Source organism: Prionailurus bengalensis, chromosome B3, assembly GCF_016509475.1.
Source record: "Prionailurus bengalensis isolate Pbe53 chromosome B3, Fcat_Pben_1.1_paternal_pri, whole genome shotgun sequence".
NCBI lineage: Eukaryota > Metazoa > Chordata > Mammalia > Carnivora > Felidae > Prionailurus > Prionailurus bengalensis.
The window spans coordinates 38,082,634-38,098,969 of record NC_057355.1 but is presented as its reverse complement, the minus strand read 5'-3'; the positions used below and the strand labels follow the sequence as shown (position 1 = coordinate 38,098,969).

Sequence of the window (16,336 nt, the reverse complement as noted above, 5' to 3'; positions counted from 1 at the left end):
CATTTCAAAGGGTAGCCTGGAAAGGGTATCAGATATCTTGGGGGCTCAGGCAGCAGCCTCCTTCCCAATCCACTTGTCCAGTGAGGTATGCTCGATCACAGGAAACCCTTTGATCTCCTTGCTTATTAAGAAAGAAGCAGAGGGGCGCCTGGGTGGCTCAGTAGGTTGAGCGTCCGACTTCAGCTCAGGTCATGATCTCACGGTTCATGGGTTCGAGCCTTGCGTCAGGCTCTGTGCTGACATCTCAGAGCCTAGAATCTGCTTTGGATTCTGTTCTCCTTCTCTCTCTCTGCCCCTCCCCCATTCACGCCCTGTCTCTCTCTGTCTCAAAAATAAACAAACATTAAAAAGAAGAAGAAGAAGCAAAGTTGGGCTGGGCAGGAGAAATGGGTCCCTTTTAAATAGGTCCCAGAACCTTGATGAGAATCTACTAGGTCCAACTCCACCTGTGGCCCCTATCCTCGCCTAAAGGACCCACAGGACCCTAAGTGCAATCCTGGACAGAGGGACAGCAGTAAAATTTGAGTCTTCTGACCTAGCAAACCTAACTCCATGCCATTTCTAAAAGGAAGCTGGAAGCTGAGTTAGTATTCAACACAAGACTTTGAAAGACAATTTGCTACATTTAAGTATGTTGCTTCAGAAGGCTGTAAGCAGAAGTTGTACTTTGAATTAGAAGCACTCTCCCATTTTCCCCATCTTGCCTATAGGTTTCAATCCTAGCTACAGGCAACATACAAGAATTCTCCTGTGATCAAGAGTCTTAAACACTTCGAGGAATTGCCTGCACTTGAGAGGGAAGCTTATGATCTTCAATAATTCAAATGTCTCTACGATCACTAAATAAAAGCTATGCAGGTTTTCTGATGTAGGGATAAATTGAAAGTGCTTTTGGTTTTAGAAAGATAAATGGATGTTCTCGCCCTGGTGCCACCATGCTTGTGTGCACGCATGTGCTACTGTGCATGTACACACATGTGATAGGCCATTTTTAAAAGCATCATCCAAACTTGCACACACAATGCAATTTACAATCAAACTGAAGCTTCCTGAACAAGTGTGAACAGGCTGTGATGCCATCAGATTTATGATCAGTCAGCTGACAGCCCCCTTTGAAGACTGAAATAAAAGGAAAGAAACTGATATAGCCACAATGATAAAGAAGGCACATTTAGGACTGATGCCTACAAAATGCTGCTGGTTTGGACCTATTCCTTTAAATAATATGCTATGCAGGTGGGGAGGGGAGAAGGAAGCAAAGACCATTCTGGGCTCAACAAAGAGCTGTTGCCCCAAATCAGGAACAGGTGGTAAAGAACTGTCATCCAGACCCAGACAGGACAGGTGTATGGGCTTCTGATCCAGGGTCCTCCACAATTAACTGCTTGAAGGCAGAAACCAGGTCGAATGAGTCCCAGACATGCATGTTTTAGAAAAGAAAAGGAGTCACCCAACGACATTTGAACTTTTAATTAACATTCTGTCAGAATGAGCATAAAGCATTACTACCCTTTGCAGTCACTCTTACTCCTCCTCTCTCGTGGACCCTCTGCACCACAGGTGGTGAGTGGCCAAAAGGGACCATGTTCACAAACATCTTAAAACAACCCAAGTCATTTATAAGCATTTTAACAGCACATGATCGGTAATGAATGATTAAGTAAAACCTTTTGTGTTAAATTATGATGTTAATAATGATTCTGTCTCCTGTAATTTATTATGAATTCTCAAATGCTTCGGGTTTGATTTTGATAGAATGCCACAACAACGGAGTTTATGTGATGACTTTATTTTTAGAACTCCTTCTTTGAAGGCACACATTTCCCCACTACTGCTGCTACTGTAATTATGTACAAAACCAATCACTCATTAGAGTTAGGATACATTATCTTCTAGACAGATGAGGCTAAATAAGCAACACATTAATAATTCAGAGAGCAGTTCATTATGCATGTGGATGCCTGCTTCGTAACTGAAATAAGAACCTCATCAGCCTCTGCCAACCCTTAAACAATAGTTCTGTGTTATTGCAACCACATTCAAGTTTACGCTTGTTAAACTGCTACTTGGATTATTTTATCAAACATTCATTTATTTGTGGTCCCTTACTGCCGAGAACAGATTTTGGAAGCTCCTTTTTTAAGTTAATGATTTGAGCAATGGGTGTTATTAATTCTCAGAATATTATAAACATGATTAATTTTCAGGCAGAGATTTATTACATAAGGATTTCAACTATGTCAACTGAAATGCATCACTGTCAAAACAAGTATCATGGAGAAAATAGAATATGCTCCACACTTCAAGTGCTGGTGCTCAGAACTCAATCAATTTAAATTGTGGCTGAAGCAAAATTATATTCTCCAGTGAAAAGGAGTATTTCAGGCTTCCTTTATTTGGCTTGAAGCATTCTTGTTAGATTGTGATTTAGAAAGGTAGTTTAATAAGACTAGACTTCTACCGATAATATTTTGTCTTCTATTTTTTTCCCCTTTTTCCTAGAAAATGCTAGAAATTTCCACACATTCCAAATGTAGCCAATGGGAATTTGGAGTGAAGGGCACTTGTCTGAAGTTATGGATCATGAATTCTGATCTCTCTCTCTCTGCTTCGGTTTCCTCATTTATAAAATAAAGGAGGGCTAAGTGACCCCCCAAGGTCTCTTGAGGGATTTGATTTTATGGGGCCTGTAAGATGGGCTTCTGTACCAAGCCGGGCCCAGGAAGCCTCATGTACAATGGGGTGCGGAGGGGGACACGAGAAGGACCTATCCCTCCATACTGCTGCCTTCCATTTAAAGATCTTTACCCTGCAAAACTGTTTAGAAAGAAGTAATATTATTGTGACAGGTCACTTCCTAAGTCCTCATCAGCCATCACCTTAGCTACCAGTTAATACTTTCAGCAGGAATCAACTAAAAGTAAATCCAGCAGATATATACTCAACACCAACATTGTGTTGGGCACTCTCCTAAGCACAGAGGATGTAAAGGGAAGTAGCAAAGAGCTCCGAGTTTATTCAAAGACACAGGCCAACAAATAACGATAACGCATAGAATAACATGATAATAACATCCAAAATGTATTAGCCTCTACTCCGCACCAGGTACTTTAAGTGCTTTACATGAATCTTTATACAACCCAATATATTAGGCAGATGCTATGATTATGCTCATTTTTAGATAAGAAGACTGGGGTTAAGAAATGTTAAGCAACTTGTGGAAGGTCACTCAGCAAGCAAGTGTGGAAGCCAGAATTTAAGCCCAGGCCTGTCAGACATGAAAGCCTGTGTGTCTGCCCACCGTTCTGTCCAACCTGACTTGCACTGGCTGAGAGTCAGTGATCTGGCCCCCGAGTACAGCTTAAGCTCATGTCTAAAGAAGTTTCTGGTTGAGGCCATAGAGAAAGCTCTTCTTCCAAAGGAGGCCTCATCTCCCTCTGTGATGAGGTTGTTTCCAGGCAAACTGCCATTATCCACTGGCTTCTAATCTGCTCTGAGCTAGGCCAAGACTCAGCACTATGGCCAGATGGTCATAGAGGAGTCTTCTCATGCTGTAAAATCCATTTAGGTTGTAATTTCCTTGGCAAACCTAAAGAGATTTTATAGCATCAGAAGAGTTGATTACACAAGTCAACCTTTAAAAAAAAATGTTTTCTGTTTGCATAACGCTTTGTACTTTAAATAGGCATGAGCTTATTTGATTCCCATGAAGACCCCAAAGAATAGATAAGATGAGGATTATCATACCATTTTACAGATTAGGAAACCGAGGCTATGCAAAGTTAAGTGAGCTGCCCAAAGTCATAAAGTTAATTAAGTAGCAGAGCTCAGGTTTTCTGATTCAAGACCCTTTCTGATGAAAAGGTTTCTTGGTTGGTTGGTTTTTAATTTCAATAACTTACCTTATTTGTGAAATTATTTAGTTTAACAAATGATAATGAGAGCTAACCTAACATTTTTTGACCACTTACTCCGTGGCAGACACTCTTCCAAGGTCTTTAGATACTCATCTAATCCTCATAATAACACTGTCAGCTGTGCTATCTGGCTGAATAAAAGACAACCCTAGATTATCGACAGTATTTTCCTCTGGAAACTATGGAGTTAGTTAAGTCTGAAAAGAGTATTGGCATTATTATAACACATTTTTAAGCACTTAATATAAGCCAGGAATTTCACCCAGCATCAGGGATACAAAGACATTTGCCAGAGTCCCTGTCCTTGAGAAGTTGAAAAGAAATAGAAAGTAGATTGGGGCACCTGGGTGGCTCATTTAAGCGTCTGGCCAGCTCAGGTCATGATCTCATAGTTCGTGGGTTCGAGCCCCTGCTTCAGATTCTGTCTTTCTCTCAATCTCTCTGTCTCTGTCTGTCTGTCTGTCTCTCTCTTTCTCTGTCCCTCCCCCTGCTTGTGCTCTCTCTCAAAAAATAAATAAATAAACATTAAAAAAAGAAATAGAAAGTACATAGCACATACACAAGGAAAAAAAACAAGGCCTCGTGTAGGTGCCATTTGAGTGACGGCCCCTCAACCTGTTGCTGCAGTTCTTAGGAGAAAAGACTGTGGACTGGCAGGGTCAGGCCTAGTTCTTCCACTACAAAGAAGGAACTTGGCCTAGCCTTACAGACTAGGGCAGTCACTACATGGCAAGGGGAAGGAGACCTGCCCAGCAGAAGGGACCAAGGCTGAAGAGAGCCCATGGTCTATCAGGAGATAGCAATGAACCAGGTGGGCTGGGGCAGAGAATTCGGGAAGGAGAAAGTGGGAGAAGTGGTTGGAGCAACCCCCTGAGACAGTGTGGGAGAACACCAGCCCAGGCATCTAGATTTCGTCTTACAGGCATGGAGGAGACACTGAAGAGTTCTGAGCACTGACCAACCTCGGTCTGAGAAACAATAATCTTGTGGTAATGCTCGGAACCCGAGGCACTGGTGGGGGTAGGAACAGCCTGGGAAATTACATTTAGTGTAGGTCCATAATGCTCTGGGGCCTGTAGACGCTTTCAGAGAAAGAGCAATAACAATAGTAGCTACTGTTTATCAGGTGCCAGGTGCTGGGCTAGGTGCTTATTTAATCACTAGAAGTCAGACAAGTTGAATGACACATTCAAGGTCGGCCAGGTTTTCGACCTCAGTCTTTCTGACTCCATATAACTTTTCCGCCACAGAATTCTGTGTGCATCCCCACCTCCCGAGGAGGAAGGAGAAGCAGCTGTCCAGGCCATGAAGCTCTGGCGTAGTCTGGTGATGGAGACAGAAAAGACACAGCCTGGAGACACATACCAAATGTCCTGGCTTTTCTTTCAGATTCTTAATGAATCAGAACCCCAGGTCTGGGAGGAGGGGACTTGCAGTCTGTCTCTGTAGAGACAAAGAAACCTCAGGATAGCCTGTCCTTACTTGTCACCCAGTAACACTGGACAGTGAGCTCCTCCACCTTGCTTTGGAGCCAAGATACATGGTGTTGAGCTCGAGCCCACTACCTCTCTCCCTCACCGACTGGGGCCTAGTCTTGGGTTTGCTAGTCTATATGCTATGGCAGCATAAGACAAATTTAGAAGGCAAAAATAACCTTGGAATTATCTTGTGAATTCATGGTAATTACCATGCAATTACATGCTCAGTAACCACAATGGAATTCCAGAGTATTTACAGTTCACTTCCATATACAAAAACTCAGGCTTCTGGGCCTTTGTTGTGAAGGCAGGAACATGGCACAACCTGCCATGATAGGGTGAGCAGGCCTGGTGGTCATGCTCCTCCAGACTGAATGGCTGAGCCAGAACTTCTCTCAGCCAGTTCTTATTACCCCACCAATAATCCCACCACTGGGATAGCCCACTGGGGCTACACTGTCCTCCAAAAGATGTCTACTGGGGGCAAGGCCTGGAGTGACTGCCCTGAGTTATTCTCTGGGGATCTTCTGTCATTCTCTAGGGTCTGCTTCTGCCCCAAAGCACTCACTGACTGGATGCCCCCTGAATTACATTGGAAGAGTCTCTTAAGTCAGAGGAAGTGCTATAGACTTACTCTATTCCATGCATCCATTCTTTCTTCCTTTCAAGAAACGCTGAAATGCCTATTCTGTGCTAGCATCACATCCAGCCTGGAGATTCAGACACCAAGCAGTGCTCTGCCTTCAGAGAACTCCCAGTCATGACAGGGAGGCAGCCAGGGGAACAATTCATGATAGGTCAGAGTGATAACAAAGCACAGCTGTGAGGCATGTGAGGGTCCAACAGATTTTCTTCTGCAAAATTAAAATTCTCGGTGGCTGCATATGGGGCAATACTAAGGGAGATGTACAACTCAAGATGCATCAGCCTGTGAGAGACTAACATTTTTATAGACGTGGACTCTGCCTACATGTGGGAAGACCAAGCTTAATAGTACTGAAAATGTGACCATCAGATATGGTACTTTCCGTAAATGTTGAAAGAAATGACATATATGTGGGGAAATATGTCACAAAGAATGAATATGAAATCTGAGAGAGAGAGAGAGGGAATGCATGTGTTATACAGGCAGGGAAAACCCATTCGTCCTCCTCTGGGCACACAGTCAGCCCCCGGCTCCCGGCTCCCCTGCATTCTCTCAGAGACAGAGAGAGCAAGTCTTAGTGTTTCACAACAGTGTCAGGCCACTATGATCCTTGCAGCCAGCTGGGGACCAACAGTACCTCTTTTTCCTTCTCTTGTTCCAAGTCACTGCACAAGGGCAAGCACCTGGTTGCCCAGAACCCAAAGGTCCCCAAAGTTAAAAATCTGTGCCAGGCACCTTCATTTACTATGCCCAAAGGTTGGCCATGGCCCTACACGCTGCTCTCCAAATTTCCAGTTATCCCAGGACAAACATAACTGATTTTCAAAGGCAAATATCACATCTCACAAAGGACATGCTACAAAATTGCCAAGATAAAATACTTTCTTGTGTACATACTAAATTTTAAAAGTTTTTAGGAAATATTATAATTTAAATACTTCAGGCCTAGCATAACCAGTCTCTTTGGGATAGTTCCCACTGACAGGCAAGCAAAATAAGGAATAGCAGTTTTTCAAACAAAGAAAGCAGTTAGAATCAAAATTCTACCATTGGTCCTCTCAAGAAGGTGGACTACCCTTAGTGACTTGTTTCCAAAGAGTGTAGTACAGAAACAGGTAAAAGTAACTTTATAGTAAGAAACCTGGCAAAAACTACCTCAGTGAGATCAAAATTGGCATCATCCATCACAAGTTGTGTTGATACAACTTGATGTACGAGGTGATGAAAGTACCTGGGTGGTCCTCTTCTCAAAAACGCATTATCCCAGTGTAGTCAGGAGGAAAATATGGGACAATCCCAACAGAGGACATTCTACAAAATACCTGATCCGTACTCCTCAAAACTGTCCAGACCATCAAAAACAAGGAAAGTCTGAGAAACCATCACAGCCCAAAAGAACCTAAGGAGACAACTAAATAACAATGCGTTATCCTGGATGGGATTGTGTAACACAAAAAGGGATTTAGCAAAAACTAATGAAATCCAAATAAAGTACAGGCTTAACAGCAAGGAGGCAATTTGTGTCCTTATGTGACAAACATAACACAAGGTTACAGGATATGAGATAGGAACTCTCTGTATTATCTTCACAACTTTTCTGTTAATCTACAACTATTCTAAAGTTAATTTAAATATTTTGTGAAGAGGGGCACCTGGGAGGTTCAGTCAGTTAAGTGTCTGACTTCTACTCAGGTCATGATCTCGCTGTTTGTGAGTTTAAGCCCTGTGTAGGGCTCTGTGCTGACAGCTCGAGGCCTGAAGCCTGCTTCGGATTCTGTGTCTCCTTCTCTCTCTGCCCCTCCCCTGCTAGCTCTCTCTTTCTCTCAAAAATAAATAAACATTAAAGAAACTTTTTTAAACAAGTATTTTGTGAAGGGTCTTACCTGCAACTGTGGTCTTTTCCAGTCACCAGCAGCCAGTCGCTATGCAGTGATGACGACCCAGCTGAAGCACAACAATCTCTCGCTGGTTTTTCCCGTATGTTTTTCTCCAAATGTGTAAGGCCCATGGCATCGGCTATGACATTGAGGTACGAAGGCCAAAAGTTGGCCAAGGTGGACCAAACATAAGCCTATGGGTGATCTAGGCAGCTAATAATTCAGTGTCCCTGCACACAGATATTCTCTAAACATGAGTTTGACGTGTATTTCTAGGAAGGCTGAGGGCTGCTTGGGGAAGGGTGAACGAGCAGCTCCACTGGCATGGGGGACACTTGGTTCTCAGAAATTTAGCTCTGTCCCAAGCCTGCACACCCACCTTGGTAAAGCAAAAGCCTTGTAGCTCACCAGACTTGGGAGGCATTTTGGGGACCATCTCTTGATCCTGAAGCATGTCCTGAGCTCCCTGACCCCACTCGAAGCTGCTTATCAATGAATATCCTCTGTCTTAGCCTGCTTGAGCTGCCATAACAGAACACCACCGACGGGGTGGCTTAACCAACAGAAATTTATTGCTCACCATTCTGGAGGCTGGGAAGTCCAAGGAGAAGGTGCCAGCTGATTCAGTTCCTGGTGAGAGCAGTCCTTCCGGTTTGCAGACAGCCATTTTCTCGCTGTGCTCCAACATGGTAGAGGGGGAGAGAGAGATCTCTGGTGTCTCTGTAACCTCTCTTACAAGGACACTAGTTCTGTCAGATCGGGGCCCCACCCATATGACCTCATTTAAACTTAATCACCTCCTTAAAGACCCTATTTCCAATACAGCTTCAGGGTTTGCTTCAACATATGACTTTGAGGGGACACGCAGTTCAGTCCCTGCCACCCTTCTACTTCCATACAGTAGTTTTTTGTTGTTGTTTTTTTTTCAACGTTTATTTATTTTTGGGGGGACAGAGAGAGACAGAGCACGGATGGGGGAGGGGCAGAGAGAGAGGGAGACACAGAATCGGAAACAGGCTCCAGGCTCTGAGCCATCAGCCCAGAGCCCGACGCGGGGCTCGAACTCACGGACCGCGAGATCGTGACCCGGGCTGAAGTCGGACACTTAACTGACTGAGCCACCCAGGCGCCCCTAGATTCTTCTTTAAAAACGCCTATTGGATGGAAATGCACCGAGTTGTGCTTTCTTTTTTCTTTAATGTTTTTCTTTATTTTTGAGACAGAGGCAGAGCATGAGCAGGGGAGGGGCAGAGAGAGAGGGAGACACAGAATCCAAAGCAGGCTCCAGGCTCCGAGCTGTCAGCACAGAGCCCGACGCGGGGCTCGAACTCACGGACCGCGAGATCGTGACCTGGCTGAAGTCGGACGCTTAACTGACTGCGCCACCCAGGCGCCCCCAGTAGTTTTTTTTTTCAGAAGGAGTTCTTATAAAAAAAAAAGTTTTTCCAAGTTTTTGTCCGTTGCCAGTGATACTGATGGCTCGTGCCCAGCTGCTCCATCCTTAATGTCGCCAGATGAGAGCAAATGTGATGTAATATCACCTACCCAAACTAGAACCTCCATTTTGTGCCTAGAGACACATGTTGCTCTGAGAAATAGTTTCGTGATGTTGCACTTCAGATTTTCAAATGTCTGATACTGATGGCTTATTCTAAGACCTGAGTGACCCATGCGCTCTTACCTGTGGAAGACCCATCCCACATGACATCACACTTATTAAAATACAGTCACCTCCTATATTAAAAGTAACCTATAGATAATGCCACAACTGAGTGACAACCAAGTGACCAAATGTTTTGATTTGCAGACATTCAGTTCTACATTTATTAATTTTCATTTCTCATACTTGAGAACAAATAGAATTTTTTAGGGGCCAATTCTTTTTGCAGACTCTCGAAAAGCATATAGACCTTAGACATGAGGTCAACAGTGAATAGAATGACCCAACTGCCACTTGGCAATCCCCACCACACTGCAGGGCACCATCAGAGAGTGTAAGGCTCTTCAGTTAGATTGATTTATGCTGTTTGTAAACACATATAATGGAGCTCATATTCCTTTAAAAATTACATTAAAACTGGTCATATATAAGAAAGAATGAAAAAGCCAGATTGAACTGATTTATCTGAAATTAACTGTTGCATTTGCTCTATACAATCTTTTTGGAATTAAACAGTTTGTAGCCTCAAACTGATAAGACCGAAACACTTCCATGTACCAGAAGGTGGCTAAATCTAACTTTAGCTTTCTCTGAATATATTTTATTTATTTTATTTTATTTTATTTTATTTTATTTTATTTTATTTTATTCTATTCTATTCTATTCTATTCTATTCTATTCTATTCTATTCTATTCTATTCTAAAATATCAAAGCAGAACGAGCTCTGTGAGTAGACATATTTGGCAGGGAAAGTCGCCTGCCCAAAAGATAATATGCTCCATAACTTTCATTTCCCTGAAATTACTATTAGAGATTTATTTCTTTGGCTAAAGGCTTTCTACTTGATTGGAGTTCCAGTACTTCTGGGGAAAGTAAAGCACCAAATTTTTTACGTTATTTACACCTTTGTGACTCTGAGTCGATCAGATTCATTTCTAAGAACAAATTTTAGTACGAAAAACAAATTGCTATGGCCCCAGGGGAACAGAGGATGGTGTAGAGAGAGAAGTTCCACTGAAGGTGAGAAGAATAACAGAAAGGGGCAGAGGGGCACCCAAGACATAACTGGCTCTGTCTCCAGGTCATCTGAGCTACACACCCTATAAAAGACGAGAGATGAAATGGGGGAGAGAGAGAAATATGGATTGGGGGCAATGGAGTGACAGAACAATGTGAAGAAGAAAAGAGAGGATAGAATCCCAAGACAGAAAGAATACACCAAAAAGGGGAAGTGGGGATAAAGAGGAAAAAAAGAACAAATCATAACAAGAAAGTACAAGAAGAGAGAGAGAGGTTAAAAAAACCCAAAAACCAGGGGTGCCTGGGTGGCTCAGTCAGTTGGGCGTCCCACTTCCGCCCAGGTCATGATCCCGCGCTTCGTGGGTTCCAGCCCTGCGTCAGGCTCTGTGCTGACAGCTCGGATCCTGGAGCCTGCTTCGGATTCCGTGTCTCCCTCTCTCTCTGCCCCCCAACTCTGTCTGTCTCCCAAAATAAATAAACATTTAAAAAAATTATTTAAAAAAATGAAGTCTTAAAACTCTCAGGTGAGAAAAAGGAGTCATTGGAAATTCTCCAACATATCCTTGCTCCAGTTTTTCTGAGATGGGCTCTCATCTTTTCACACCCTAGGGTCCATCCCTTGTCTGAACTGCCTTCTTGTTCTCTTAACTGCATTTTCCTGAAAAGACGGGTGATGAACCAGCATTTGCAGAGCCCCTACTATGTGCTGGCCACTGAGCTAACCATTAGCTTAGCTCTTCATTGTCCCTTTGACCTTCACATCTCTTCTGTATGAAGCTATTCTTTCTCCTATATTACACCGGGGGATTTCGTTTCAGCATTTCCCAACATTACACAGCTATGCACTTTGTGGAACTAACATTTGAATCCATAATTGTCCATAAAGGCAACTATGATTCTTTCTCTTACACCAAACGTGTCCCGTATGTACCTTTTCCCCCTTAGGACTATTTATATTTCTAAAATATTGTTACCAACCCAGTTCAAGAATGCTGGGAACTATTTCAAATAAAATAGTCCATCTAGATACCCCTTAGGTATTCTTCAGCTGAAGGAGCACAAACTTCTCTATAGCCCCCATGACTCTCTCTCTCTACCTTACAAAAGAGAAAAAAAAGCTATGTTTAATACTTAACTTCTCTAAACTGTTATTGCCTCCTTAGGTTATGCTGAGTCTAAAAAGATGAGTGTAGCCTCTGCAACCCCCTCCCACTCTTGATCAAATGTAACGTGGGTGCTCTTTCCAAAAACAGAAGCAACATTAATAATACATCATTGTCAATGTTACCAAAAGAATCCTCAAAAGTCCTTATTCTCAACATTTATGTCTTTCTTCCCATTATGATCACAGAATTTCCAATGTTTTTCATCCAAGCTCTTAAGAGGATAAAAGGGAAATGAGATCACCTCACGAATTTATTTTTCCTTGCTGAATATTGGAAGGAAGCATTACCGAGCTTGTAAGCAACTTGGTGGGTCTCGTTCTTGGTATTTCTGTAATGCTACAGAATACCCCCACTGATTTCCTAATGAAATGAAGTTGTAATGAAAGCCATATGGAGAAAAGCGTCATGTTTACTGCCTGCGACAGTGTGGGGCAGGGCTGGTCTCACACATACATAGGCAGTGTGCCACGGGCCTAAATGGCTCCATAACCACCAGCAATCATTTTCTCAGGCCAGGGTATTGCCATGGTGGCAATCATTAGGGCTGTTCACAAATGTTCTGATTCTCCTCCTTGCAGGCACATAACAGAACTATTCTTCCTCAGCCTTTTCCCTGAAGTCAAGTATGGCCATGTAACTTATTTGGGCCTGTGAAATATGAGCAGAAGGGTATTTCATGCAGAAGCCTTCAAGAGCCACTTCATGAGTCTCCATGTCCTTTTTCCTGCTTTGGAAATCATGGAAGCACACTGAGACAGAGCCTCCGTTGCCTGGGTCCCTGAGTGTCCCAACAGTGACCAGAGACCCATGCCAGCCCATGTGGGAAATGGAGTATAAGCCAGAACCACACATTTGTTGTTATAAACAACTAAGAATTTGGTTGTTTTTTTAAAAATTATTGCAGCATAACCTAGGCTACCTGACTGATTCAGAAATCAGTATCAAGAAAAGGATGCTCTCCAGGGGCGCCTGGGTGGCTCACTCGGTTAAGTTTCGGACTCTTGATTTCGGCTCAGGTCATGACCTTACAGCTCGTAAGTTTGAGCCCCATGTCGGGCTCTGTGCTGACAGCTCAGAGACTGGAGCCTGCCCCAGATTCTGTGTCTCCCTCTTGCTCTCTCTGCCCCTCCCCCGCTCATGCTCTGTCTCTCCTTCAAAAATAAATAAACATTTTGTTAAAAAATTCTTTAAAGAAAAGGACGCTCCCCAAACTAAAAACTAGTATCATTTCAATATGTAATCAGTATAAAAGTTATTAATGACATATTTTACATTTTTCTTTACTCAGTCTTTGAAAGCTATAGCACATCTCAATTTGGACTACTCATATTTCAAGTTCTCAGTAGTAGCCCCATGTGGCTAGTGGCTACCATATTGGACAGCACAGAAAGGGAAGCAGGACACCTGACAGATCAACCAGTCAGTGGTTCTCAACCCAGACTGCCCATGAGAATGACTTGAGTGAGGAGCTTCAAAAAGTACAGATGGCCAAGCAGGGCTGGGATTAGGATGAGGCAAGTGACACCTGTACCCAGAGCACAAAATTTAAGGGAGTACATAAAATACTCATTAAGAAAGATAAAACTATTTTAATGCATTATCTTAAAGATCAAAATTAATGCAAAAAATCCATGGTCAATAAAATTTCATAATCTTAAATTAAAACATACCGAGTTTTTCCTTTGCCTCAGGCTCCAATATGGCTCCGCATGACACTGTATGTAGGGCCCACTCCAGACCCATTAAATCAGTATTTCTGGAGGTAGGGCCCAGATGATTCTAATGTGCAGCCAGCATTGAGAGTCACCGTTACAATCCAATGTGTGTCCTGATGCCCATATTTCCTAATAAAATGAGGAGTCAAGAGGCAGACTTAATTCTGGCATGTGATTTTTTTTTTTTAACCAAATCTCATGAACAATTTTTGTGTTTGGACTCCCAGTGATGAGGAGTTCATGATTCCACAGGGTGGCCATTTCCACTATTGGACAACTCCAATGTTAGCTTTTTATTTATTTGGAAAAAGCTGTTTAAAGATAGTTTTCAAAAAAGGATAAAATCATGCCTCTCATACAGATGCAAAAATAAAAACATGATAAATATTTTACTTAACAAAGAAAAATTAGATGCTATAATCAGTAGAAAAAAGAATCCAAAAAACCCAGACATCTTTATAGGTCAGGAATATTGAAATGGACATGCAAATGGAGAGAAAACTAGCTTTTCCACAAGGGGAGCAGGTGAGGAAAATTGACCCAACTTCTACCAGACTGGAGAGAATCTGTCTCAGTCACCTACAACTTACAGAGTTGTAAGTATCTCCCACTGAATCAAGGCAATAGGGTGTGCCATAGACAACACATAGTTTCTATTGACATACAAATTATTTTCCACACAACAAACTGCTTCCCTATATATTTTTACCCATTGCTCTCAGAAGAGTGGTTTTCAAATCCTGATTTGCAGGAGAATCACCCAGGAAGTGAGCTAAAAAGCAAATTCCCTCCCAAAGATCTTGAATTTGGACGATGCCTTTTTAACAAGCACACTAGATGAGTCTGATAAAGGTGTTCTGAGGATCATGTTTCAAAAAACACTAGCCTAGACAAGAGATAGTAAGTGTTGGCACGGTTGTGGAAAAAAGGGAACCCTTATGCATGTTGGTGGGAATATAAATTGGCTCAGTCCCTGTGGAAAACTGCATAAAGATTCCTCAAAAAAAATTGAAAATACAACTACCATATGATCCAGCAATTCCACTTCTGGGCATATATCTGAAGGAAACCAAATCACTATCTCAAAGAGATATCTGTACCTCCATGTTCACATTATTCCCATAGCCAAGGCATAAAAAAAACCTAAGTGTCTACTGATGGATGAATGGATAAAGAAAATGTTTGAGATATATATATATATATATATATATATATATATGTATATATGTATATATATATACACACATATACATATGTACATATACATATGGATATATATACATATACATATATATATATCTCACATATTTTCTTTATATATATACATATATACATATATATCTGTATATATATATATATATATATATACACACACACATCTGTCTCTCTATATATATATCCATGAGGATATAGATAGATATCTATATCTATATCTATATCTATATCTATATCTATATCTATATCTATCTATGAGGATGCCCTCAAGGTCCATCCATGTTGTAGCAAATTTGCTACAACATGGATGGACCTTCAGGGCATTATGTTAAGTGAGATAAGCCAGACAAAGACAAATACTGTATGATACCACTTATATATGGAATCTAAAAAAGCTGAGGTCAGAAACAGAGTAGAATAGTGGTTATCGGGCTGGGAAGTAGGAGCATTGCACAGATATTGTTAAAGGGTACAAACTTACAACAAGTAGATAAATAGGTTCTGGTAATCTAATGCATAGCATAGTGATTATAATGAATGATACCATTTTATATAGTTCAAAACTGCTAAGAGACTAGGTCTTAAATGTCCTCACCACAAAAACAAATGATAATTATAGGATGTGACAGAAGTGTTAGCTAAGGCTAAAGTGGTAATCATATCACAATATATAAATGTATCATATCAAGGCATGGTATACCTTAAACGGTGTTCCATGTAAATTATATCTAAATTAACAACAACAACCCTGCCCTAGACCATATATAATCCATATTCAGGAGACAGCTTTTCCAAATGTGCTTCTCACAATGTTTGATGGTAGCTCTGGATTTCAATTCCAATCAGTCTTAGTGGTCTTGGTGTAGTAGGTTTCTTTGTTGCTAAAATAAAATGCTATTTCTTTTTTCCCAATTCAAATTTTATAGGACAGACAAGGAACTGTTTTTATATTATATGAACACCTGAAGAGAGACAAGTTGGGAATGTTGTGAGTACAAAGTGTGTCTACGAGATGTAATAAGCTAAGAAAATAGACTGTGACAACCAATAAGAATGATACTTCTCATGCATTTTAACCAGCATGCTGATTTACTGGAAGTCTATCTTGTTTTATTTAGATCTTCAACTATTTCATATAATGACTCTAGATATGTCAGTGGGGGTTCATAACAATAACTGATTAATTATCCAAAATTGATGGGAAAGAGGCTAGTTCCAACAACATATTACGTTCAAACACATACACATCTAAGGCACAGTGAATCTGATGAGGAACCAGCTCAGACATCCGTATTGTAGGAGGGCAGTTGTCATTCCGGCTTGCTTAGAGAAGTGTTCTGGTGACTTGGCAAGATGCTCCCCAGAAAGGCAGGATCCATAGCCCCTCCTCAGCTCCCGTTTCAGCTCTGCTACAATCTTCTCAAGATGCATGTTATGAAGAATCTTGCTAGCACCACTCAGGAGGCTGCTCTGTTTCCTATTTCCTGCAAATTTCTCTCCAGCATACTTAGGACAGCTAACAAATTTGTCTTCTGATCTAGGATTCATGCTTTAGAGACACAATCTTATCATATCTTGTGTATATATATATATCTATCTATCTATATATATATATATCTTATCATATATACAAGATATACC

The 16,336-nt window shown here is 41.5% G+C and overlaps 1 protein-coding gene and 1 long non-coding RNA gene across 2 annotated transcripts in view; one reads left to right on the top strand and one right to left on the bottom strand.

Annotated features, from left to right (window-relative positions):
- LOC122468475 overlaps positions 1-16,336 on the bottom strand; it is a 100,696-nt gene that overhangs the window by 58,378 nt on the left and 25,982 nt on the right. The window lies entirely within an intron of this gene.
- Positions 1-16,336, top strand: part of IQCH (IQ motif containing H) — a 212,145-nt gene that overhangs the window by 186,580 nt on the left and 9,229 nt on the right. The window contains 3 exon segments of the mRNA XM_043555092.1: positions 7,947-8,012; positions 8,014-8,070; positions 15,622-15,683. Coding sequence (XP_043411027.1) covers positions 7,947-8,012; positions 8,014-8,070; positions 15,622-15,683 — 185 coding nt within the window.